The sequence below is a fragment of the Gymnoscopelus microlampas genome, assembly GCF_963454915.1.
Source record: "Gymnoscopelus microlampas genome assembly, chromosome: 10".
Classification (NCBI taxonomy): Eukaryota; Metazoa; Chordata; class Actinopteri; order Myctophiformes; family Myctophidae; genus Gymnoscopelus; species Gymnoscopelus microlampas.
The window spans coordinates 13,576,802-13,604,301 of record NC_139947.1 but is presented as its reverse complement, the minus strand read 5'-3'; the positions used below and the strand labels follow the sequence as shown (position 1 = coordinate 13,604,301).

The following is a 27,500-nucleotide window of genomic DNA, read 5'->3' as shown; positions in this document are numbered from 1 at the left end:
GGTGTCAGAATGAGTTTCTCTGTGTTTGTGCGCAATAAAACACTATTTTAGAGCCACCCTATATTCTACCCCGTCACCAGCTGGACTGTGTGATGTGTGATGCTAGTCACTACGTTAGCGGAAGGCCGTAATGCTCACCAGATTCCTCGGCCGGCTCAAACTGCCAAAATCAAAGCTTGTAAAAGCCAAGCAACAACTGTGCGCGAGTGTTTTTATAAGTGATGAAATATTGCGAGCATTTAACATGAAATATGAATCGAATGTGACAGGTCGCTGCTTATTTAGGCAAGCGTACAGCTGCATGCCTCGTGTTTCCTTCGCAACTATTTTGTTTATTTTAAAACTGAATGGTCTGTAATTAAACTAAATAAACAACAAGCTCTTAAAATCAGGGTGCCAAGGTGCCTGTCATATGTACGTAAGATGCCGCCCTAGGGTTTGGGGGAAGGAATTATAAAAAGGTTTATGTAGGCACTGGGAAATCTCCTGTAGTGTGTGCGTGCGCGCGCGCGTGTGTGTGTGTGTGTGCGTGCGTGCGTGCGTGTGTGTGTGTATGTGCGTATGTGTGTGTGTGTGTGTGTGTGTATGTGTGAGTGTGTACGTGCGTGTGTGCGCTGTGTGTGTGTGTGTGTGTGTGTGTGTGTGTGTGTGTGTGTGTGTGTGTGTGTGTGTGTGTGTGTGTGTGTGTGTGTGTGTGTGTGTGTGTGTGTGTGTGTGTGTGTGTGTGTGTGCACGCCTGTGCACGTGCGTTGTGTCTTTTTGGTGCGCTTGCATGTGCCAATGTCCGCATTGTATGTGAATTCTCCTGAGGTCTATAATAAGAGGCGGCTTGGCTGGTTGAGGAGGGAGTGGTTGCTGCGGCCGCAAAATTAAAGAACATAAAAATGAGGGGATGAGGGGAAGAGGGAGAAGGGGAAACCGAATGACTGTGGTTCCACGTCTCTTTCAGTTGTGTTATCCCCCAGCTAAGAGGAAGTGCAGATGGTTACAGTGGCATTAGTTGACAGATCCCGCACTGCTTGGCAACCGTCCCTCTGTTCTCCGTTTATCCCACTCTCTCAGCACATATAAAACACCACAGAACAGCGGCCGCAAATGCACTGAAGCTCAAAGTAGACGGCTCCTTCAAAGCGGAAGAATCTTTCTTTAGCCGCTCCAAAGAATATCTCAGGACAGATCTCGGGAGTGAGTACACATGGCGACGTCGCTGCTGGTTTCCAGCTTCCTGAGGTGACTCAGTAGCGCGTTAACTGCCGGATCTTCGAGTCAATATACGGCATGGCTTCTTGGTCTTCACCACTTTGGCTAAACACAGCCGGTATGGTGGTGCCCTGTAAAGCACAGGGCAGAGAGGGCCCTAACCTCAGTCAGACACATTCCTGTGAGTCCCAGGCTGTTACATGTCGTCCAGTATAAATCTCTGGTCCACAAGGGAAATGCACCTCCATAACGTCCAGTGAAGCGTGAGGTGGAACCCAGCACTAAAGTTTATGGGATATGGAGGGCAGCCGTCTCTGACTGCTCCACTAAGAGACAGCGAGGTCACTCAGCCACCCATTATATGTACTGTATTCATACAGTATATGCATACATATATATTATGTATATAAAATGATATATATATATATATATATATGTTGGAGGTTCCGTTTTCGGCCAAAAAGCAAACGGGAAGCTGACGGGCTAACCGGTTCCGCTAATCGCCGCCCCAGGCTCAAGGACACGGTTTTCCCGCGGTGGCCGGGGGGTGTTTTGTTTCCGTCGAGGGGCCTAGTCTCAAGACCCGCTTCCGGGCACTCCTCGTTCCGCTTTTCCCACATGTACTGGTTTCCCACATGAACTGTAACATATGTACGTATAGGGTAACGTCCATGTCACTGCCAACCCCAACTGTTGGTCATCATGGGGAGGGTGCAGACCGGTGATTCTCAACCTTTCTCATTTCAAGGACCCCCGGATTGATATGCATTTGGCCACAAACCCCCCATTTGATAGATTTTCGTCTATCATCTACAGTGCACACACGGATCCATTTGGTTCCGTTTTGTACACTCTCAGAGTTATTTAATGACTTTTAAGACCTTTTTAATACCAAATTTGCCAAATTGTCAAATATTACGTAAGAAAGAGGCACATATTGTGAAAATAGTCGATCTACAAGCTTGTAGTTCGGCTATTTTCACAATATTTATGTGTGGAACCGAGTGAAACTAAATGTCTAAATGCCTACAATTCCTGTGCTTGTCAGGGTGGGGGGTCCCCAGTTCAAATATGATATTTTTGGGGGGTTGCGGGCTGAAAAGTTTGGGAACCCTTGTACTAGACAACCACATGTCTCCTCTGTGTCGAGGGATTCTGGACCGGAGACACTTGGTGTATTTCTTTTTACGTGTTTATTACGATGAGCTCACGGGAGAGGTACATTAAATACAGTGCGGCAACGTAGCTCTCTGGAGAATGCAGGGATCAGACAGACCATAGTTACACACACATAGATAAGAAGGGAGCCTAGCTGTACTCAAAACAATAAATAGCAGGCCTGCATACATCGTGGCGTCTCGATTTGATAATATTCATACTGTCAGGAGAACATATAAGGCCAAGGGTGAACAACATCTTAATGTCAGTTGTTTGTCTCAATGTTTGTCACAAGACAGGTCATTACACAACTGATATCAAGAACCTTACCTAGGCTAACAGTGAATATAGGAAAGTATGTAGTACTGCAGCAGGCTACATACAGTACACATGTTTGATTTGAGTGCCAGTTTTATGTATATGAACACTTACTCCCATTGCGGTACTGCGGTTCTCAGCAGCGCGCATGCAGGTGTAAACACAACACGCACGCACGCACACACGCACGCACACACTGACACACACACACACACACACACACACACACACACACACACACACACACACACACACACACACACACACACACACACACACACACACACACACACACACACACACAGACACACACACACACACACAGACACACACACACACACACACACACACACACACACACACACAGACGGCCACAAACTTACCTTCCAGTAATAAGTTAATAATTGTTAGGAATGAGTATAAGTTATAGTATAGAGAACTTCCCAGGGAAGCAGCGCTGTCAGGCCTTACAGCAGTGTAAATACATCACACAGCCATGATGTCATCAGCAGTTACCAGAGGGCAGGATGTCTCCTAACGTGGTAATGGCTCTGCCGTGGCCACTCACCCGTCACCCAGGAGATCAAACCCTTGTTCCTCTTTATAGGGTAAACATCTTGAGCAATCTCCCCCTGGTCTCTCTCTCTCTCTCTCTCGCTCTCTCTCTCTCTCTCTCTCCATCTTTCAGGCCTTGTTCTCTCACTCTCCCTCTCTCCCTCCCTCTCTCTCTCTCTCTCTCTCTCTCTCTCTCTCTCTCCCTCTCTCTCTCTCTCTTCCTCTCTCTGTCTGTCTTTAGCTTATGGAAACTATGACCAGCTTGTTTCCAGTGCTATGTCGAAGACATTGCCGGGAGCGAGAGGGAAATAGAGACAGACAAAAAAAAAGAGACCATTAGTCGACTTCCAGGTCTTCGTAGAGCTTTTATTAAATCCCTTTTACAAAGCCCCCCCCCCCCCCCCCCCCGTAAGCCCTGACCCCGGTGTGATTGACACCTCGAGCCCACAGAACCCGCTGTGCCTCTGGGAATCAGGACTCTAGTGAGTGGGGAGTTAATGGGCTCTGCAGGGATGCAGAGTGAGGTGGTGGTGACACGGTTATCTCAAGAGGATTGAGCCGGGGGTAGGGGTGAGACCTCCCGTCCCCCGTTCCCCCACGGCCAGCGGAAGCGAGCAGGGTGTGGCGGTGCCAAACAGACACTTGGGCTAATGTGAGCCGTCAGGTCCGTCTGCCGCTGCTCCAGAACACAAGGTGCCGCGTAAGGTGTCTGAGGACCACTGAGCTGGCGGGAGATGGAGAGAAGGAAGAGGAGAGGGGAGGAGAGGGGAGGGGAGGGGAGGAGAGCAGAGGAAAGGAAAGAAGGAGTGGAGTAGGGCTGGGCAATTAACCGAAAATATATCGAAACATTTAGAACCAATAATTGACTTAATCTTGCTCATGTAGAACAGATGAATCGAATCATCGTGGTCTATGATGGATGAAGTTATTTTACCAAAACAGTCAGCTCATTCGAGCCTTACAGTCAGCTCAAGCCTGCAACGCTGTGATACATTGTAAGCTTGTAGACAGCAGGTGTGTTTTTTTGTGCGCATTTTTTCTTGCACTTGTTTTCTTGTCTTATATATCAATGAATCGACACAAACACATTCTAATAGATGTTTTATAATAGACTAATTTGTTTAGTCTGATTAACCACTTAAACCTGTATTAGGTGGAGTAGAGACAGAAAGGAAAGATGACAAGGGGAATGGATTCAGGAAAAGAAGAACTATTAAGTCATGTTACATCTAACAATTTAGGCATTTATAAGATGCTTTTATACAGACCCACTCAAAGACAAGGAATGTGCTACAAAATAACTAAGATGACATAGTGAACATGGATGGAGTGTGTGTGTGTGTGTGTGTGTGTGTGTGTGTGTGTGTGTGTGTGTGTGTGTGTGTGTGTGTGTGTGTGTGTGTGTGTGTGTGTGTGTGTGTGTGTGTGTGTGTGTGTGTGTGTTCTTGCTAGACAGATGTGGAGGTGTCATATAAGTCATACTGTATATATGAGTGTGTGTTTGTGGCGTTTTCCTCCCAGAGGAAGTGATGAATGCACCTGCTCCCCCTCTTCACCATGCAGGGACTGCCTCATCCCTTAGAGAGAGAGGGGGAGAGAGATAGAGAGAGAGAGAGAGAGAGAGAGAGAGAGAGAGAGAGAGAGAGAGAGAGAGAGAGATAGAGAGACAGAGAGACAGAGAAACAGAGAGAGAGACACAGAGAGAGAGAGACACTGTACGGTACGCTATACGCTGTGTGGGTTGAAACCATTCTCTCATGGTGTAAAACAGATAAAGAGATCTAAAGCCTGTGCCTGGATAGTGCAAACCAAACGGTTCCCCTTTTGTGGTCCAGAGTTAAATTAACACTCAGGGTTTGACTGTGTACTGTGGGAGTTTCTTAGCAGCAGCCAGCTGTTCTCTGAAGTGCAGATAAAGGGCTTTTTTAGTTTTTATTTTATTATTTCTTTTACAGTGGAGGGGTGTCTGTTTGGGCCGATCTGGAGCCTCTAAAGAACGAGTCTGGCTTTCTCCCCAGAGGGAGTGCACCTGCACCCATACAGGAGGAGGGAGCGTTCATTTTGACAGCACATTTTGATTTAGTTTTAGTCATAGTCTTTTGAATAAAATTCTGTTTAGTTTTAGTCATATTTTTGTCATCTGAAATGTTTTACTGTCAGTCTAGTTTTAGTCGACTAAATATCATAAGATTATAGTCGACTAAATCTACAGTTGATTTAGTCGACTAAAATGTATTTCGGCGGTGTCTTGATGGCGTCATAATGGCTGCTTTTGCACTTGGTTGCATGTTGAAAATAGCCGATCTACAAGCTCGTAGCTCGTAGCTCGAGCTTGTAGATCTGCTATTTTAGGAGCGCAACACCCGAGCGCAAACATAATATGACTTGTCTTTTAGTTCTACTGGATCTCTTCTCCACTAGTCCCTCCCTAACATTTGAGTCTAGTTTTTATTTGATGACGAAATTGTCAATATATTTAGTCTTAGTTTTAGTCATCATAGCTTAGTTTTTATCTAGTTTTTATTTAGTTTTCGTCAGTGAAAAAAGGTAGTCGATGAACATTTTTCGTCATAGTTTTAGTCGACGAAATCAACACTGCTAGCAGGGTGCTGAGGAGGTGATGAGGAGTCAGGGAGTTAAGAGGGTGCTGAGGAGGTGATGAGGAGTCAGGGAGCATGGAGGAGCGGGTGTCACATGTTAGTCGTCATCATTTCCTCCCATGCCAACAGTTGTCTGTAACAGCAAAGTGTTATAATTGTTCTAATAGTTTTCCAAAATGGAGAAATGAGAGGAAACGGGTTCATAATGCTATATTGTTCCTCAGAGGTCATGATGTCACTTCCTGTTGAACGGGTCACATCAGAACACCTGGCCCCGTTGCCGTGGAGCGCGGCGAGCAGCAGGTGTACCAGCGCTGATGGTTCCCATGGGTTCCCATGGGCACTTAAACCAGTAGAATGTATGCAGTGTAACCTTTTAAAAGGGTGACTCTGTGGGGTGGGGGTGAGGAGGTGGGGGTCTCCATGAAAGCCCCTATTGATGGAGGTAGCCCACAATGCAACACTGGCACAGGTGTGGGGATGGGGTTGGAAGGGCTCATAGGGATAAAGCATTGTACTATACGTTTATACATAAGTATATAAGTATATAAATATATATATTTATATATAGTATATATTGTCACAAACAAAGGGTTATACTTATATAATATATATATATATTATATATATATTATATAAGTATAACCCTTTGTTTGTTTCTCACACACCTCAAATCAGTAATACTATATAGGGCTGGGAAATTAACCGAAAATATATCAAAACCAATGTTTAGAACCAATAACCAACTTCATCTTGCCCATGTGCGTTAAACGGTTAATCGAGGAGCGGGTTTTGGGGGATAATGTTTTATCTATTTCTTATATATCAATACATCTACACAAACAAATTCAAATAGATTTTATAATAATCATAATCGACTAAATCAATTTGTCTGATTAACCACTGTTCCCTGTATTATGCTTTGATGTGCATTGGTGACATACACAAATAGTGAAAATAGTCGCTTTCTGGTTTCTACTGGTCTTCTTTTTTTTAATCTTTTTCTAGATAATCGTTCATGAATCGTAACCGAGGCTAAAGTGTGAAATAATCGTGCTATTGATTTGAAGTCGTGTCACCCAGCCCTAGTAGTGTACTGTACTGTATCTGACATTAATTCAGTCAGTATTACTGTACTGTTATGCCGTACTAGTGCGTGTACTATGTGTACAGCATAGTAATGCACATGTGCACAGCGGGAGGCGCTTAAAGGCAGAGCATCTACTGGTCAACAAAGAGCAGAGAGCTGTCCTTTTTTATTGGACAGTAATTAGATCCATTCTCATACTCCTGCTCTGGCCAATCATCTGACAGTGCTGCCTTTGTATAATAAATACCCTGCAGCAACTGGGTTCAATAGAGGCCCTAAACGAAAAGACATGCAGAACAGAGAGAGAGAGAGAGAGAGAGAGAGAGAGAGAGAGAGAGAGAGAGAGAGAGAGAGAGAGAGAGAGAGAGAGAGAGAGAGAGCAGAGGGAGAATACTAGCTGAGAGAGAGGATAATGTATATAAGAGAGAGAGAATATGTGGAACACGGTGACAGGAGTGATGGGATTATCATGGGAATTACATCAAAACAACACTAACACACTGTACTTTACAACGCGCTTTAGGTCACTTATCGTACCGGCTTTGACAACCTATACCCATTCCACTGCCTGTGTGTGTGTTGTGTGTGTGTGTGTGTGTGTGTGTGTGTGTGTGTGTGTGTGTGTGTGTGTGTGTGTGTGTGTGTGTGTGTGTGTGTGTGTGTGTGTGTGTGTGTGAGAGAGAGAGAGAGAGAGAGAGAGAGAGAGAAGAGAGAGAGAGAGAGAGAGAGAGAGAGAGAGAGAGAGAGGGAGAGAGAGAGCCTTGGCAGAGATCCAGAGCCTGGGTTCTGCTGCCAGAGCTGCGTTCTGCTCTGATAAAAAGCTGGTGTATGGATGGACTGGCAGAAAGAGAGAGAGAGAGAGAGAAAGAGAGAGAGAGAGAGAGAGAGAGAGAGAGAGAGAGAGGGAGAGAGAGAGAGAGAGAGAGAGAGAGAGAGAGAGAGAGAGAGAGAGAGAGAGAGAGAGAGAGAGAGAGAGAGAGAGAGAGAGGGGGGGAGAGGGCTTTCCCTGGGCACTGTGTGTCACCTTGCTCTGACTCAGTCCTGTCCCCAGATTCATGTGGTTGGGGTGTGTGTGTGTGTGTGTGTGTGTGTGTGTGTGTGTGTGTGTGTGTGTGTGTGTGTGTGTGTGTGTGTGTGTGTGTGTGTGTGTGTGTGTAAAAGAGGGGTGAATTCAAAGGAAGTGAGTCTCCCGGATGTCGTCCATGTGCTACATTAAAAAGTCATATGGTTTGATGGATCATGTAGTGCTGTCATGTTTTTTTTGCAAGCTCATAAACGTGCCTGTGTGTGTGTGTGTGTGTGTGTGTGTGTGTGTGTGTGTGTGCGTGCGTGTGTGGTGCGTGCGTGCGTGCGTGCGTGCGTGCGTGCGTGCGTGCGTGCGTGCGCGCGCGCGCGCAGTACGCACTGTGCTTGAGTGTGTTTGTGTGTACACATGCGCTTGTATGGACTGTGTGTGTGTGTGTGTGTGTGTGTGTGTGTGTGTGTGTGTGTGTGTGTGTGTGTGTGTACTGCTTGTAGTGGGGGGTCTGTGTGTGACGGCCGCGAGTGACGGGGTGGGGGGGCCGGTGTGTGTGTGTGTGTGTGTGTGTGTGGGTGGGGGGGGGGATCCTGGCTGAGAGAGGGCCAGGAGATGATGAGAGACAAGGCGCTGACCCCTGGGATGTCCTGCTGGGACATGAGAGGACCAGGGGTCAGAAGGGCCGTGTCTTGGGGGTACAGAGGGTCGAGAGGCTGGGAGGGAGAGGGGGGGGGGGGCACCAAACACCAAGCCCCCCAACTCATGAGAACCAGATGAGGGCCAGGCGGACGAGATGACTCTCTGGGGCTGTAATGGAGGAAGAGGGGGAGAGGAGAAGGGCCCCATAAAGCTGTCAAGAGTCTTCCTGCATCTCTCTATCATGGCACAGTGTGAGCCAGACCAATGCGTCCCCTCTGCCCCCCCCCCCCCCCTCCCCGGACCGTTTAAACTTCTATAGATGGATATTTCAATCAAAAGCCAGCACCTGTGCCTCGCGCACGACGTGTCGTCCATAGACGTGTTTGCTCTGGCGCTGACCCACAATCTTCTGACAGGTTACATTTGGGCCCTCGAACAAACAGTTCTGATTACGAAAAAAAGGAAAGAAAACGGTGTGAGAAGAATCTGAGAAAGACGTTGGTTCTTGGCTTCGATTCCATTGTCATTGTCTGCATCTTGGCCTGTCTGCCGTTTGGTCGGTCAGTCGGTCAGTCGGTCGGTCGGTTGGTCGGTCGGTCGGTCGGTCGGTCGGTCGGTCGGTCGGTCAGTCAGTCTGTGAACTGGTCAGTAAACCTGTCAGGTGTATTTTCACTACTGATGCCATCCTACTGGTTTGCAGCGGCAGTAGGTAGGGTAACCGGAACGCTCGCCCCAAAAAACACTCGCCCCCATTTTTTCTCGCTGACCGCTCGCACAAGTGGTTCTTGTATTCTTGTATTTGTTTTACTGAGGATAAGGTTAGGAATACGTTTAGGGTTAGGTATAGTTATGGTTAAGTTTAGGAATAAGGTTATGTTTAGGCATAGTTTTACTGAGGTTACGTTTAGGAATAAGGTTATGTTTAGGCATAGTTTTACTGAGGTTACGTTTAGGAATAAGGTTATGTTTAGGCATAGTTTTACTGAGGTTACATTTAGGAATAAGGTTAGGTTTAGGCATAGTTTTACTGAGGTTATGTTTAGGAATACCTGGTGGCGACTGTTCCGAGGTCACCGGATTTGACCCGGGGTGAGCGTTTTTTGGTTGCGAGCGTTCTTGTATTCGTAGGTAGTACTTTTATTTGAGGCTGAGGAACTTGTTATTACACACTTTATATTTGATATTTATTCTCTCATTCTTATCTAACCTCTTTCAATCTGGGATCCTATTTTGGGCATGTCATTACAGGCAAAAAGTTTCAAAAATGTTCACTATTCATCGTACGATGAAGTATATTGGTTATTAAATGTTAACTGGAATCCGTGGAAAGGAAAAAAAAAGATTTCCCACACTCTTTTATATCTAGTGTAAACTTGTGATGTAACAATAAAGTGAACTTGAAGTTCACTTGAAGGCATTTGGCTTGATTACATTTGGAGTGAAAACAAACCATGATCTGTTTGATAATTCCCGTCTACATGTATCAGGGTTTGTATGGCCATGAACATTCTGGAAACGTTATGGGAAATTATAATTTTGTAAAAAGCCTTGGAAAGGTCAACGCTGCAGCGATGCAGCACCAAAGGAGTCTTTGTTGTTTCTCCATCTTGTTACTCTTTGGGTCTAATGCAAAACTAAAGAATCCGCCCGGGTTCAGAGTGGTAGTGGGGTGACTTTGAAGTTTCAGCCAAGGAAGCAGTTACTTACTTTGACTGCATATTAGACAATAAACTATCTGAGAGAGAGTATGGCACTAAAAGTTATCTCAAAATGTCAATCAAAAAGTAATATTTCTTGCCAGAATATCCACACTTTTATAGATAGATAGAAGTGCTCTTGAAGTATTGGCTGGGGTTCTTGTTCACTGTCATTTTGATTTTGCCTCTACATCCTGGTACACTAGCTTCTTGATCCTTAAAGAGCTGCATACCTCTCAAAATAAATGTGTAAGGTTGATCCTTAAACTTCATCCGAAAACAAGTCTCTACAGACTTTGTACCTTGTAGATTCAAAAGCTGTATGGGAAAGGACCAGTGTTGGAAAGTAACTAAATACATTTACTGTACTTAAGTACAATTTTGAGGTATCTTTACTTTAGTGGAATATTTCCAATTTTCAATACTTTTACTTCTACTCCACTACATCTCTGAGGAAAATATTGTACTTTTACTCCACTGCAATTATTTGAAAAATCAGTTGGTACTTTTTAGTTTAGATTTTTTTTTACTAAACATACATTAACCACTTAAAGGGGAAATCCACCCATTTTCAATATTTAACTATGTCATTAATATAGCATAAAGAAGTTGTGTGGAAATAAGAAAAAAGTTCCCCCCTTTCTGTGTTGCCTTGAAATGGAGGATTGATTGTGGGTTTAACATTGCAAATTACAACATGATGACTCATCATGTTGTAATTTGCAATGTTAAACCCACAATCAATCCTCCATTTCAAGGCAACACAGAAAGGGGGGAACTTTTTTCTTATTTCCACACAACTCCTTTATGCTATATTAATGACATAGTTAAATATTGAAAATGGGTGGATTTCCCCTTTAAGGTCAAATATATTTGAAAATACTTAACTTAACTTACTTATGATATTTCTATATCGCAGTATTGATACTTGTACTTGAGTAAAAAAAAGTAGTACTTTTTCCACCACTGGGGAAAGGACTGTGCAACAATTATGTGGAATGGGTTGATTAGCTCTATTTCTAACTTTTAAGTCCTCCATAAAGAGCTGGCTGCATAGCAGCTGGTCCTGATTATAACTAGTTGAGATGTAGCAGGTTCCATATTAAATCCATGTTGTTTTTGTTATTTTAGTTGTATTGTTATTGGAAATTGTAAGAATGATTTATTATTGATATCATTGTTCAGTAAATCTCTCTACATTCTCTCTTGCGAGCTTGTAGATATTTTTGATTTGCCCAAAATAGGGACGCCAGGGATAAAAGAAGTCAAGGATAAGTCATGATGAAAACCCTCAGTGTAAATGTGCATGACATGAACATGTATGTTTGTTTGTGTGTTCCAGTGGAGCATGACAAGGAGTTCCTGCCCGTGCGACGGCACCATCGGGAGTTCCGATTCGACGTGTCGCGTATCCCAGAGGGTGAGGCGGTTACGGCGGCAGAATTCCGCATTTATAAAGACTTCATCCACGAGCGTTACGACAACGAAACCTTCCGCATCAGTGTCTACCAAGTACTGGAAGAGCACTCGGACAGGTATGTGTGTACCTAGGAATTGAGGCGTTACATTTAGTTTGACTCGGTTCCACAGATAAATATTGTGAAAATAGCCGATCTACAAATGCACACACACGCACACTTGTTTTTTAATCGAATGGGTTCCCAGATTGGTGTTTAGTAACTGTGAACCGGCATGCCAAGGTTTTTTTTAAATTTCATGTAATTGTATTCCATTTCTAGTCCCTCAGCCACGTGTTCTGGAAGCTTTTCTAACCAGAGTACACAGTAAAATCCTCAGTGTTCATTCATCCATTTCGTAACACTCGAGAGTGTACAAATGTAACCAAATAGACCCGTGCGGTGCGGTATTCTTACAGTGTAGGAGTTTTCCCCTATTTTCCCCATGTGGCTAATCTGAGCCGTCCGGAAGGTGTAATGTAACCCACACTGGCAAAGGGGGCTCTCTGGAATGGGCCGCGTCCCGCGCTCCATGACCCCTCCTAAAGGTTTCTGTTGTCCTGAGGGAACAACACACTCATTTATTCCACGGCCAGCGAAAGGTCCAGGGTACACGAGTGAACCCGAGCAGGGTGACACACGAGAAGCCACAGCTCCAGCTACATGGACGACCACAGGAAAGCAACAAGGGATTCTGGTCTCGGTTCGGAGAATGAACAGAAAGCGATTCACCCAGTTCTGAACAATGATACTTGGGGGTGTATGAGCGTTGTTGTTGTTGCTGCTTAAGTTGTTTTGTTTGTTTGTCTTTTCATCCTCCTCTCAGCGAGTAATTATGTTTAACCCATTAAGAGCGGGAACACATATGTGTTCCGCGCTATGAGCTTGTAGATCTGCTATTTTGGGGGGGGGGGGGAAATCGTGAAAATGAATGTTTTTATCCTTCGTCGGTGTTACGTGGTGATAATAGCCAATCCACATTTGAGCAAGATTTCAGCTCAATCAGAGCCCCCTTTACTTCCATTATATCCATTATAAAATTACATTTAAATATTTAAAAAAAGGATAAAACATACATGAAAAGAAATGAGTTACTTCTGTGGCCTACTGGTACAGATCGGTCCGGTGGTTTGCCAGATTAAACACATACACAGACAGACGCACAGACACACAGACAGACCCTCGTAAAGACGGATTTGGTGTGCAAGAGGTCACAGAGAAGCGTGTGTTTGTGTGAAAAGGTTTGTTGTCGTTTTTATATTTTGCAGAAACCCCCTCCTCCTGACTCTGTGTGCAAGGACCTTTCAAATAAACGATACGAAAGTCGCAAACGAGTATTTTGCATCAAAACTATTTATATAGTTGATGCCTCATTCACACAACAAGGTTATTTATTATCATTATCATTCACACAATGTTGATGTCGTTATTCGATGAGAAACACAGACCCTGTCCAAATTCAATTCATGTGTTGCGTTATCGCCACATAATATTTGCACTCTGTGTCAATGTATTCATGACATTAACAACAACAAAAGATATATCTGATTTCGGGTGAATTAATCGCACAGGATAAATGCTCCCGGTGTGTAAGGACCATAAGTCTGTGTCTTTCTGTGTCTCTGGCTCGTTCTGTGAATTCCTGCCGGTGATGGACGGCACGTAGTGTATGAAAAGACCGGTCGTTTATAAAGCCATTATTGTCAATTAAGGAAATGAAGTGTTCCCCAGGGCTTCACCATCTGGAGCCCCCTCTCCTTCCTCTCTTTCACTCTCTTTCTCTCTCTCTCCTTTTCTCTTTTCCTCTGTCAGACTAGCTCACGCCATTCCGTTGCCCCATTTCAAATTTCAAACGGATTAAGTGTATCACACGCTTCCAATCAGTCTCTGTGCATCTAGCCTTGTTTACTCCTGTTTATCTGACGGTGTGTATGTGTGTGTGTGTGTGTGTGTGTGTGTGTGTGTGTGTGTGTGTGTGTGTGTGTGTGTGTGTGTGTGTGTGTGTGTGTGTGTGTTGTGTGTTGTGTTGTGTTGTGTGCGTGCATGCTTGCGTTCCAGAGAGTCAGATCTGTTCCTGCTGGACTCGCGGGTGATCTGGGCCGCAGAGGAAGGCTGGCTGGTGTTTGACGTGACAGCCACCAGTAACCACTGGGTCCTAAACCCGGGCAGGAACCTGGGCCTGCAGCTGGCCCTGGAGAGGGCTGATGGTGGGTATAGTCACTGAGAACAGCCCTGTTTCCCTGGCTCTTAGGTGATAACGCTGCACGTTGCATTCGCATAGGACCAGGGGTCTTCAACGTTATTCAGGCCAAGGAGCCCCTTAGCTGAGAGAGAGATGAAGCAGGGATCCCTGACTACATATTAGATTCATGTTAAATGTGTATCTTCAGAAATGTAACCACTTAAAAACCCTCAATACTTTGTAAACTTGAACCGTCTGCGACACGTTTGCCCCCTCTGGGGGCAAATGTCCTCCCCCCCAGAATAGGGATGTTCCTATCACACAAAGATTTGGCAGCCCCCCTGCAGTATCTCTGAGAACCCCCTAGACGTCCGGGACCCCTTGTTGAAGACCCCCAATTTCAACTGATGCTCTCGTGTTGCCTTGGAGATTAGCCAAAAACCCTTGGACACATCCGGGTCAGCTGTTGGTAAATGTTATCTTGTAGATAGCTATAACTTTATGCTAAGATTTCTCCCAAAATAGGTTTGTCTTCTCACGATAATAACTGCTGGACTTAAGGGCCAACAGGGCCGTCCACTAGGAAGTATAACTCGGGAGATACCCGTGGTACCCATTGTCAGAGTACTTAGAGCAGTAAAACATTACCATTGTGCTTGGAGGCCGGTCGATGATGTCAGCGCTAATGACGCTATATATAAATGCACCATTTACCAAGACGCACATCCGATCTGATCACTTGCAAATAACAAGCGTGGACACTGTACAGCCAGTCCTAAAGATCAGATTTGAGAAACGCATTTCTGCAGATTTTGCCTGAACCGCGGTCTGAAAACAAAGCCTACATGTGGTCATAGGATTTAGTGTTTTCATTGCGAAAGAATCAGCAATGCTTTCATTCCGTGCCAGATCAGAGTGAAACGGAAAACACCAGCACGCCGCTCGTCAGTTCACCGTCGTCGTCGTCTTCCGTCATCGTCATTAATCCATTAATACCGGGAAAGCATCTGTCATTTTAGGTTTTAACCACTTTAAATATAATCTTGCACTTTGGCTATTCAGAAATAGCAGATATACAATATATACATATATTGTAGATCTACTATTTTTTTTTAAATCTTGAAAATTTGTACAAATCTTTGCTTCTGGGGATTCTACAAATGTCTTCTAAATCCTAACGTTTAAAAAAGAAAAACGTATGTTGCTATAATCAGTGGTTCTCAAACTTCTTTATGTCTCAATTGTGGATACACTGGTGTGTCTTCAGATGACTTGACCGACTGAAACTCTTGTCACAATGTTTACAATGGAAAGGTTTTTCTCTAGTGTGGATACGCTGGTATCTCTTCAGATGACTTGACTGAAAGAAACTCTTGTCACAATGTTTACAATGGAAAGGTTTTTTTCCCACCAAAATGATATGTATTTGGCCGCGGACCCCCATCTCAAAATATTTTGTTCCAGGGACCCCCCAGAAGCAAAGATTTGAGTTAAAAAATATATATATTCAAAGATTTGCACAAATTTTCAAGATTTTTCAAAAATAGCCAAAGTATAACATAATGGTTAAAGTGGTTACACAGATGCGTTCCCGGTTTTAATGGGTTATACCCAGAGCGTCATCAGCAGCCGTGCAGAAAACACACTGCGTTATAATACGGGCACAACATCTAGATTAGCAAATCTGGAAATGAAGATGTTGGGGCGTTTGTGTCATCATCGGAAAACAACCTTTTAATCAGCAAAACAGTGTAATGTAGGAGGATAGATAACAGCGTGGTGTATAAATACGACAGATAGCGTGTCTGTGAGGATGGCAGGATGTTACATGTTAGGTGAAGAAAACAGACAGTGTATCCCTTTCATGTTTAGGGAGGGTGCTGCTGGGGGAGGCTGTGCGTGTGTGTGTGTGTGTGTGTGTGTGTGTGTGTGTGTGTGTGTGTGTGTGTGTGTGTGTGTGTGTGTGTGTGTGTGTGTGTGTGTGTGTGTGTGTGTGTGTGTGTGTGTGTGTGTGTGTGTGCGCGCGCGCGTGTGTGTGTATGTGTGTGTTTGTGTGTGTGTTGGCTGTGTGGAGGGGTTATGGGTGAGCGTGTGCAGACAGGCGCGTTGGGACGTCCCGTCGCCAGAGGCGACCAGCAGCCGGGGTTTACCTCCACACTGCGATCAAACACACATTCCTCTGTGTGAGAACACACACACATTATAACACACTCGCACTCACACACACACACACACACACACACACACACACACACGCACGCGCATGCACTCAAATACTCAAGGGTTTCTTTCTTTGATGTCCAGCTCTATATTTGGTCTTGACGTTTCAGACAAGGGGAAAAGGAGAAAGGAATTCACAGGAAAACCTCATTTGTGCAGTGGACTGCGGCATGACAGACACTAGAGGTGGTTTTGATTAGGGAGTGACTGGACCACACACACCTAAAACACACACTCAGTAGGCACACGCTGCCAAAGCATTCACCTCGCCCCTTCTTCCACATGGAAGTAGATTCATAAAAAAAAATCTCCCTCTTTTGCCAGATGACTTACTGTAACCACATGAACCTGGGCGGTTATATTCTGGGGGCGAACGTTAGGCAAAAAATAATAGCTGAGCTTACAAGCTCACGACGTGAGCTGAGCTTGTAGGTCGGCTAGTTTCAGCGAAGAGATTTTGTGTAGAGGGAAAAAAAGAGAAGGGAGCCTATAGAGCCACGGGGGACTCAACAATGTATAGTAAATACACTTGAACCCTAGCATTTGTATTCTGGGGGGAACATTCGGCTTAAATAGCAGATCTGCTGGCTCACAGACGCGTCGTAAGCTAGTAGATCGGCTATTTTTGGCGAAGAGATTTACAGTCAGTTGTAACTCAAGTGGTTAACCCATTAGACCGGGAAATAGTCTCTGTCATTTTTAGATTTCTTTGGCTATTTAAAAATAGCAAAAATGCAATTTTTTTTAAAATCGTGAAAATGTGTCCAAATCTTTGAATATATATCCACCTGTGTCCTAGGCTGTGTGTTTATCACTTCTTGTCGATTTGATACAATGAAATCCAATGAAACTGGTCAGATGACCAATGATATCCAATGAAATCGACAGGAAGTGGAAAACACACAGCCTAGGAAACAGGTGAATATATAATTTTAAAGCGAACATTTTAAACTCAAATCTTTGCTTCTGGGGGATTCTACAAATGTCTTCTAAATCCTAACAGCGTATGTTGCTATACATATCAGTGGTCTCAAGCTTTTTCATGTCAAGGACCCCCAAAATTATATGTATTTGGCCCTGGACCCCCATCTGAAAATAGTTTGTTCCAGGGAACCCCAGAAGCAAAGATTTGAGTAAAAAATGTATATATATATTCAAAGATTTGCAGACATTTTCACAACTTTTTTTTTCAAAAATAGCAGATCTACAAGCTCATAGCGTGGCACTCAGTGTCGCACTATGAGCTTGTATATCTGCTATTTTTGAACAGCCAAAGAAATCTAAAGTGACACAGATGCGTTCCCTGGCCTTAAAGGGTTAAGTGAGCCCCTATACACAAGATCGTAAGTGTGCTCTCTGTCTCCCCCTGCAGGCGAGAGCGTTAACCCTCGTGTGGCGGGCCTGATTGGCCGCAGCGGGCCCCAGAATAAACAGCCCTTCATGGTGGCGTTCTTCAAAGCCACGGAGGTGCACCTGCGCAGCATCCGCTCGGCGCCAGGGGGCGCCAAACAGCGCAACCCCAACCGCTCTAAAGGGGCCAAGGGCCAAGAGGCCCTCCGAGTAGCCAACATAGCAGGTAAGCGACCTTGCTGTCTGTGTGTGTGTGTGTGTGTGTGTGTGTGTGTGTGTGTGTGTGTGTGTGTGTGTGTGTGTGTGTGTGTGTGTGTGTGTGTGTGTGTGTGTGTGTGTGCGTGTGCGTGTGTGTGTGTGTACTTGTGAGGGCCAAATGTTCCCACTCCAAGTTACAGTAGAATTTGACAAATAGACATTGTGAGGACCACACCATCTTCACAAGAAAAGTGGTTGTTTTATGGCCAAATATAGCTGATCTACAAGCTCAAAAGCTTGCAGAGCTTGCAGATCGGCTATTTTGGGCGTGCGACTCCGGCAAGCTGTTCAACTCAGGCTTCAGGGTCAGGGTTAAAAATGGCATTTACAAAATTAACGTCCTTAAATGTTTATATCCTCACAAGTATAACAATACAAACATGCACACGTGTGTGTGTGTGTGTGTGTGTGTGTGTGTGTGTGTGTGTGTGTGTGTGTGTGTGTGTGTGTGTGTGTGTGTGTGTGTGTGTGTGTGTGTGTGTGTGTGTGTGTGTGTGTGTGTGTGTGTGTGTGTGTGTGTGTGTCTGTGTAAGTACAAGTGTGCCCATAAATCAGCACTGGTTGCCTAGGTTCCAAATATTGTGCGTACATACTGTACGTATCGTATACATACGTCCGTATGTTCTGTGTTTGGGATCTTAGGGCAGCCAGTTGTGATTTATGCTGCTGAGCTGCATGTGTGCCCGCTCTCCTCATGCAGGCCTGGCTAGTGTTATCTGCAGGTGGAATCACTGGAATCAGATACAGATGAACTGGAATGTCTTTATCCCTGTGAAAAGCTCCACACCAGGGCCAAGACATATGTACGCAGCCACATGCGCGGGCCTACACACACATACACATACTCAGTGGTGGGAAAAGTGCTCAGATATTTTACTTAAGTAAAAGTACCAATACTGCAATATAGAAATACTCCGTTACAAGTAAAAGTCCGGAATTCCAAATCTACTTGAGTAAAAGTGCAAAAGTAATGGTATCAAAATGTACTTAAAGTACCAAAAGTGAAAGTACCAAAATGTTTGAAGATAGCAAATCTACAAGCTCACACAAGTCGCGATCGTGATACGCGTTGTGAGCTAGTAGATTGGCTATTTTCAAATAGCCTAGGTATAAAATAGGGCTGAAGTGGTTAATGCATGTTTCATAATATCATAATTTATATCTGAAAAGTAACTAGTTTTCAGATAATTGTAGTGGAGTAAAAGTACAATATTTAGGTTTCGAGAGCCTGTAAGGCTTCGAACCCTATTACATCTCTACACTTTCACTATTATTATTATTATTATTATTATTCTTCCGCCGTTTTTGCCAGTTCTGGCCTAACCGCCTGGTCACTTCTTATGAAATTCGGCAATATGGTAGAGGGCTATGCCAAACGGCGAAAACCCGAAACTCACAACCATTGGCCAAAGGGTGGCGCTGTAGCACTCAATTGAAAATGCCAACTTTGAACAGGTACAGCTCATGCCCTGTTCGACCTACAGCCATGAAACTTCGATACACACATGCGTCTCCTCATGCCTAACAACTTTCACTGTTTGACTTTTGACCTCTGACCTTTAGATCTCCCACCATTTCGATTTCTATGAAAAGCAGTAAAAAGCCTACTCCTCCTGGGATTTATGAGCAATCTGTACGAAACTGTATACACATGGACTTTGGACCAATGCCGACAGACGTAACCAAGCGGATTTTCCATAAGTGAAAACGTTAAGCTTTTATAAGCCAATGAAAATTGCAGCTTTTTTTAAATTATTCATCTGCCCCTAACACATACATGCAGACTCACATTTGTTTGACACTTTGCAATATTGTAGAGGGTCCTTCCAAGTATCACTGAAACCAATCTTACTCCAATTGGTCAAAGGGGGGCGCTATAGCAATTTTTTGAAAATGCAAACTTTAAACAGGCAAAAGTCATGCCTCGTTTGGCCGACAGCCGTTAAACCTGCTTACACATGTGCCTTGACTCATGAGGAACACATGTATCACTTTGACCAGTAAGCTCTGCCCTTAGATTGTCTGCAATTTTGAGCAGTTTGAAAAACATTTAAATCCAGGATTTCTGAGCAATTTGCATGAAACTGTGTCAAATACATGTTTGAGGCCCTTTTTCACAGGTTCAGGTGTGTTGGTTCAATAGCTTGATCGCTTAATCATCTGCCTTGAAACCATAGGGTAGCCGGTTCGAATCCCACCTCAGGTAGACTTAATTATAATTGCATTGCACACAACATGACTATATCAATGAATACATGTGCAATTGTTAAAGATGACGAGAAATGCATACTTGAAAGTAGTTATTTTCAATGTATGACGTACTTCATTCGCGCTTTTGTTTTGTTTTGTTGGATTCTCCCTTTTCACTGTTTAAGGCTGTGTATTGGATAGCTCCACCAGTAGAGTGTGAGTCTCATGTGCCGAAGGTCTCTGGTTCAAATCCCACTTATTACAGTTCACATTTAAATTGCATTGTACAAAACATGACCCTGTTAATTCAGACAAGTGCAATGTTTAGACAATAACACGAAATGCTTTTGAGAGTAGTTTTTTTTTATGTATGACATACTTTCTTGTGAAAATAGCCGATCTACAATCTCACACCTTTTTAGATAGCAACGCGTTGTGAGCTTGTAGATCGACTATTTTCCACTAGTTTCCATTCCGAAATATATTGAGCAGTTTGAAAAACATTTAAACCAAGGATTTCTGAGCAATTTGCGTGAAAGTGTGTCATGTGTGTGAACTCCCTTTTCACTAGTACAGGTCTGTTGGCCCAATGGCTTAATCATCTGCCTTGAAACCACAGGGTTCCTGGTTCGAATCCCACGTCATGTAGAATTCATTATAATTGCATTGCACACAACATGACTGTATCAATGAATGCATGTGCAATTGTTAACCAGTAAACTCCGCCCTTAGATTGTCTGCAATTTTGAGCAGTTTGAAAAACATTTAAATCCAGTATTTCTGAGCAATTTGCGTGAAAGTGTGTCATGTGTGTGAACTCCCTTTTCATCAGTTCGGGTCTGTTGGCCCAATGGCTTAATCATCTGCCTTGATACCAGAGCGTCGCCGGTTCAAATCTCACCTCATGCAGACCTCAACTCAATTGCATTGCACACAACATGACTGTATCAATGAATGCATGTGCAATTGTTAACCAGTAAACTCCGCCCTTAGATTGTCTGCAATTTTGAGCAGTTTGAAAAACATTTAAATCCAGTATTTCTCAGCAATTTGCGTGAAAGTGTGTCATGTGTGTGAACTCCTTTTTCATCAGTTCGGGTCTGTTGGCCCAATGGCTTAATCATCTGCCTTGATACCGGAGGGTCGCCGGTTCAAATCTCACCTCATGCAGACCTCAACTCAATTGCATTGCACACAACAAGACTGTATCAATGAATAAACATGCAATTGTTAAATGAATTGCTTTTGAGAGTAGTTGTTTTTTATGTATGACATACTTTCTTGTGAAAATAGCTGATCTACAATCTCACACCGGAAGAACCTATAGGACGGAAAAACCTATAGATATCAACAGACACAATCAGGGAGGCCATATCTTTAGCTCAATGAGAAGAGAGGCAGCCTGTGAATCCATAGGTCGCTGGTTCGATCCCTGTCCCCAACAATGCGTTGAGGTGATCATCATTTGGAATTCCCCCTATTCCCATGGATTGGATCCACCCCTCTCACCTGCTCTCACTCATCACCAATCACACCTGCCACATGCACAGTACAATTTTTAGGTACTTTTACTTTACTACTCTACTCTACTACAATTACAGCAGATGACAGCTTTAGTTACTTGTTACTTTGCAGATGTAATTATTAATACAACACCTACAGTAACCACATACAGCCGATCTACAATGTGACGCGTTATGAGCTTGTATGTATATAATAAGCAACCCATGCTGTATGATAACTTACCACATATGAAATCCAATTCTGTCTATCCAATGGCTCAGTCTGTACTGTGGCCATAGCTGAGTGGTTAGTGAGCCCACCTAGGGAGCCAGAGGCCCTGGTTGCCCCAGGTACGATTCCAGGCCAGGCCAGCAAATGTGTCGATGAAATGAAATGTGTCCCTGAGCAAGACTCTTAACCCCTAATTGCTCACAGGCCCTCATTGGAAACAAGACCGCAAGGACTTTCATGAACGGACCTGGAATTATCCTTATCCTTTACACTGTCTACCCACAAGTCTATAGGTCCCTGGTTCAAACCCCAATTTAACCGGTCCAAATATAATTTACTGAACAAAAATCATGACTTTGTTAATTAATGCATGTTCACTTCTTCTCTCTCGCTCTCTCTCTTACTGCCTCTCTTTCTCACTGCCTCTCTCTCCCTCTCCCTCTCCCTCTCTCTCTCTCTCTCTCTCTCTCTCTCTCTCTCTCTCTCTCTCTCTCTCTCTCTCTCTCTCTCTCTGCCACTGTCTGTCTGTCTGCCAGTCTGCCACTCTGTCACTGTCTGTCTGTCTGCCACTCTGTCACTGTCTGTCTGTCTGTCTGTCTGCCAGTCTGCCACTCTGTCACTCTGTCACAGTCTGTCTGTCTGTCTGCCAGTCTGCCACTCTGTCACTGTCTGTCTGTCTGCCAGTCTGCCACTCTGTCACTGTCTGTCTGTCTGCCAGTCTGCCACTCTGTCACAGTCTGTCTGTCTGTCTGTCTGCCAGTCTGCCACTGTCTGTCTGTCTGCCAGTCTGCCAGTCTGCCACAGTCTGTCTGTCTGCCAGTCTGCCACTCTGTCACTGTCTGTCTGTCTGCCAGTCTGCCAGTCTGCCACTCTGCCACTCTGTCACAGTCTGTCTGTCTGTTTGTCTGTCTGCCACTCTGTCACAGTCTGCCAGTCTGCCAGTCTGTCACAGTCTGCCAGTCTGCCACTCTGCCACTCTGTCACTGTCTGTCTGTCTGTCTGTCTGCCAGTCTGCCAGTCTGCCACAGTCTGTCTGTCTGCCAGTCTGCCAGTCTGCCACAGTCTGTCACAGTCTGCCAGTCTGCCAGTCTGCCACTCTGTCACAGTCTGCCAGTCTGCCACTCTGTCAAAGTCTGCCAGTCTGCCACTCTGTCACAGTCTGCCAGTCTGCCATTATTCTCGAAACCGCTCATTGCTGCTTGCAGCTATATTTACCTTTGAGATGTAGTGGAGTAGAAGTGAAAGTACTGAAATACTCCAGTAAAAACTTTACTTAAGTACAGTACTTGAGTACTTGAGTACATGTGCTTTAGTTACTTTACACCAATGCACACACATACACACACTCGCGCACGCACACACACACACACACACACGCACGCACGCACGCACGCACGCACGCACGCACGCACGCACGCACGCACGCACGCACGCACGCGCACACACACACACACACACACACACACACACACACACACACACACACACACACACTTCCAGAACCAACAATAGAACGCCTCTTGGCTTTGAATGCGGCGGAGCTCTGATAACAAAGCGTGCATACTGGGGTCTTTTTGGGTGCTGGAGGTGCGAGCGCGCTGTGTTTATGTGAAGCACTGAAACATTAGACCATAATGCCTGGGCTTCAAATAGCCCTCCGCCAGTCGTTTGTTTATTTACACCAGCATTACAGAGCGGGCCGGAGCCAGCATCATCGCCGTATGTGGAGGCGAAGCCGGGGCGAAAAGGCTTTTATGGCTGAAACACATCTGCGGCCGTGCTACGGGGCAGGCCGGGCCACAACACATGGGCCAAATGGGCCTTTTTCTGAGTGCTGGATGCTGGTCTTTAAAGGCCTGATGAGAACCAGTTGCTCGTGATCATTCTCAATCTGAACCACTCGCAGCGACTAATGTTCCCCAGAGCCCCAGAGGGCAGGAGAGAGGGAGGGGAGGGTGGGGGGAGGGGGGTCTCCGGATAGAGGACACAGTATTCAGTACCGACATATGGAGGGGTACAGGGGTGAGAGAGGAATGGTAGAATGGAAGCAGATATAAATGAAGGAAGCAGGACAGGAGGTGGGTGGGGGGTGGGGGGTTGAAAGGAGGTGGGATTGAGTTATGGAGAATGTGGCACGGCCAGCCTGTACTCTCTGTGCCGTGCACATCTGTTTTAGCCACCCCCCAAAAGGGAGCGAGGTCTGGGTACAGGACAGGCAGGTGGGCCGTTCATTTACAGCAATTACCAGTCTGAGAGGTTAATGTTCGTAATTTGGGCTCTGTTCAGCTGTGCTCTGCATCATGTGGTACTGTGGTGTCCAATTGGGGTGTTAGTAAATGTGAATGCCTGGTCTGAACGTGGTATCACATTCAATGATGTAAAATATCCCCCCCCTCTCTCTCTCTCTTTCTCTTTCCCTCTCTCTCTCTCTCAGAGAACAGCAGTGCTGATCAGAAGCAGGCATGTAAGAAACATGAGCTCTACGTCAGTTTCAGAGATCTGGGGTGGCAGGTACGGAAAGCACCCCACACACATTCCTCTGCCCGCTCTTTTTCTCCCCCCCTCTCTCTCTCTCTCTCTCTCTCTCTCTCTCTCTCTCTCTCTCTCTCTCTCTCTCTCTCTCTCTCTCTTCTTTTAAACATACTGACTGAGTTGCCACTTCAGCATGTCCACAATGGTTATACATCACACAAATAACTGCAAATGCTCTCAAAAGTAGCTACACTCGCACCTCATGAATTCTACAGTACAGTATCTATACGCATGGCCTTTGAACTTTGAACTTTGAACTTGCACTGTGACCTTGACCTTTGACCAATTAGGGGGTAAAAAAACATTAGTTCATTTCCTAACCTTTACCCTCAACTCATCTGCCATGTTTGATCCAAATCGTATCAAAACAGTCCGAGTTATCTTCGTGACAGTAGCAAACAACATAACATTACACCCACTACGCTGGGGCGCCGGTGTAGCTAGTTTCAGGTCTCCCTTGTAAAAGAGATGTGTATCTCCATGGGACTTCCTGGAAAAGTACAGGTTAAATGGTACCTCAATAGTTCCTTGTTCTGCTGTCTCTAACTAGCTTGTTTTTCCTATCTTTTCTCCTCTGGCTGTCTCCCATTTCGCCTACAGGACTGGATCATTGCTCCAGAGGGCTATGCGGCCTACTATTGTGAGGGAGAGTGTGCCTTCCCACTGAACTCCTATATGAATGCCACAAACCACGCCATTGTGCAAACACTCGTAAGTAGCCATGACAACGGGAAACATAAACCCCATAGTGCATTGGCGGCAGCCGTGTCAGGGTGTAATCATGCCCAAATGTCAAGAGAACACCGCTTCTATCAGATCTTGAAAACATTTGAAAATATTGTCAGGTTGAAGTTAAGTGGACTTGTCATCATGTGAAGGATTTTCACAGCACAAATGCCTGCTCTTATTTGGTTTATATTTTCCTGATCAGACCTTGAAACTTGGTGGTCAGCATGTTTTTGAGGCAGAGCAGTCAAGGCTATTTCACAGGAAGTACAGTATCAACTTCATTTTTCTCCCCACATTAATGTCATACTGTGTGTTCCATCTCTCTTTCATATAATGGCATTTAACAGCATTCTCATTCTGTGTGGAATAAACTCTCCCATGCGGTTAAATGTTGTGTTATGCCTGTGTAATCGTTAGGACGTCATTAGTTTTGCATAGCCAGAACATCTCCGCCCACCAATATTTCTGGTTAGATAGATATCTAAATTCATGTACCTGATAAAAATGGGTGGAAACAATTCAGAGCTTTACAAAATAAATCTATTGCAAAACCAATCCAAAGACTTTAGGGCGGTTCTTCATATTATTTTTGCCACTTGTTCGATAGCATACTCTTGCTGGTTAATCGGTAAGCTCTCAAGACTCTGATTGTCTGGCTATGCGAGACTACTGTAGCAAGAATCTTTTTTTGGCCTATCCAGATTGGAATTAGATTGGTTTTATGAAGTCTGAACAGGGGAAAACCACATGGAAACACGTACAAATGTGGACAGTCAGTCCTAAGGATCAGATTAGAGAAACAAATCGGATTTGCCTGCTGTCTGAGCAAGTCTCCATCTTGAGCGTAATTTATACGGGGCCATTTTTTCCCCCGCTTGTAAATCTGTTATTTTGGGCAAGCAACAGGCGTGCAACGAAGCATGAATTGTAGGGGTGTGCCGATACACTAATTTCACGAAACGATACGATACGATATTTGGCTCACAACTTCGATACGATTTCGATACGATACGATACGCACTTTTTTTATTATGAAAATATATGGAGGAGAAAAAAAGAAAATGCTAACAAATAATTCTGTTTTTGCATTATTCAGACATGCAAACTTGTAGCTTTTCAGCTACAATAGCCGTTTTGAATCCAAATAGTATGACACCTGACCCGAAAAAAAAACATGTTGTCACTCTTTTCACTTCGGGGCCGTTTGCATGCCTGATTATTATGATTGTAAAAAAAAAAAAAAAAAAAAAAAAATTTTTTTTTTTTTTTTCAAAAACGATATTTTTTTTCCCCAAAACGATACATATCGTCGCGAAAACGTATCGCGATATATCGCGGGACGATATATCGGCACACCCCTAATGAATTGGCCTTCACTCTCCATCATCTTCCCTTCATGGCAGGTTCACTTCATCAACCCAGAAACGGTTCCAAAGCCCTGCTGCGCTCCCACGCAGCTCCACGCCATCTCAGTCCTGTATTTCGATGACAGCTCCAATGTCATCCTGAAGAAATACCGCAACATGGTGGTCAGAGCCTGTGGCTGCCACTAGACTGTCAGCAACTTTACACACACACGCACACACACACGCACACATGCAGATGCATATGCATTTGCATATGCAAGAACAATAAAACAAACGACAAAAACATGCATTTATGTGTGCATGCACCATCACTCGCCTGTGCGCACACAAACAAATGCACACGTGCACACATGTGTGCAACAACACCTGCATGTGTTCACAGACATGCAAGCATGCATGCATGCAGGCCGTCTACCACCATGTTTGGCTTGACATGTCAAACATTGAACACACACACACACACACACACACACACACACACACACACACACACACACACACACACACACACACACACACACACACACTTATACGTACTTATACGTAAACATAATGTCAATGCAAACATTTTGAGGACCTAGTTGAAGCCTGTTTACTGGGCGGAGGGAAACTTATTTAGCTGGAGGTTCATCCGAAGTAAACACTGTGCCCCAAACACACATATTCAACCTTCCTGTCCCATCACTCCATTACATGTGTTGAACAGTGGCTGACAGGCCTTTTTCTTACAATATTTTGTAGTTTCAAGGAAGAGTTGGACTAGCGCAGCGATTCCCAAGCTGTGGTGCCGTGAGGATATTGCAAGTAGGCCCCCAAATAATTGCCAAAACATTAATATTTTAATCATAATATAACGTGAATATGAAAAAGACCTTGTCACACCAATATATAGGAACGCAAAGTAAACTTTGTTTGTTCCATTGATCCAAGCCGGCACACAAATTCGATTGATTTATCATTAAATGCACGCTTTTGAGACTTTCAAGTGGGCCCTGATCCAGAAAAGGTTGAGAACCACTAGAGGAACCAAGAGAGAAAGAAAGAAATTGAGGCGGAGGAACATTTCAAACACCGACATGCACACCCACACACACACGCACGTGTACACGTGCACACACAGGCACACAAACGCACACACAAAACACGTGCTTTCTACTGTGTATAATGAGACATTTAAAGCAGTGATTGTATATTAATACACAGTCA

At 44.5% G+C, this 27,500-nt stretch overlaps 1 protein-coding gene across 1 annotated transcript in view; it reads left to right on the top strand.

Annotated features, from left to right (window-relative positions):
• bmp7b (bone morphogenetic protein 7b) overlaps nt 1–27,500 on the top strand; it is a 37,927-nt gene that overhangs the window by 9,211 nt on the left and 1,216 nt on the right. The window contains exons 2-7 of the mRNA XM_084070252.1: nt 11,618–11,810; nt 13,791–13,939; nt 17,507–17,710; nt 24,101–24,177; nt 24,799–24,909; nt 26,331–27,500. The exon at nt 26,331–27,500 is cut by the window's right edge and continues 1,216 nt beyond it. Coding sequence (XP_083926378.1) covers nt 11,618–11,810; nt 13,791–13,939; nt 17,507–17,710; nt 24,101–24,177; nt 24,799–24,909; nt 26,331–26,480 — 884 coding nt within the window. The 3' untranslated portion in view covers nt 26,481–27,500. The remainder of the gene's footprint in view (nt 1–11,617; nt 11,811–13,790; nt 13,940–17,506; nt 17,711–24,100; nt 24,178–24,798; nt 24,910–26,330) is intronic.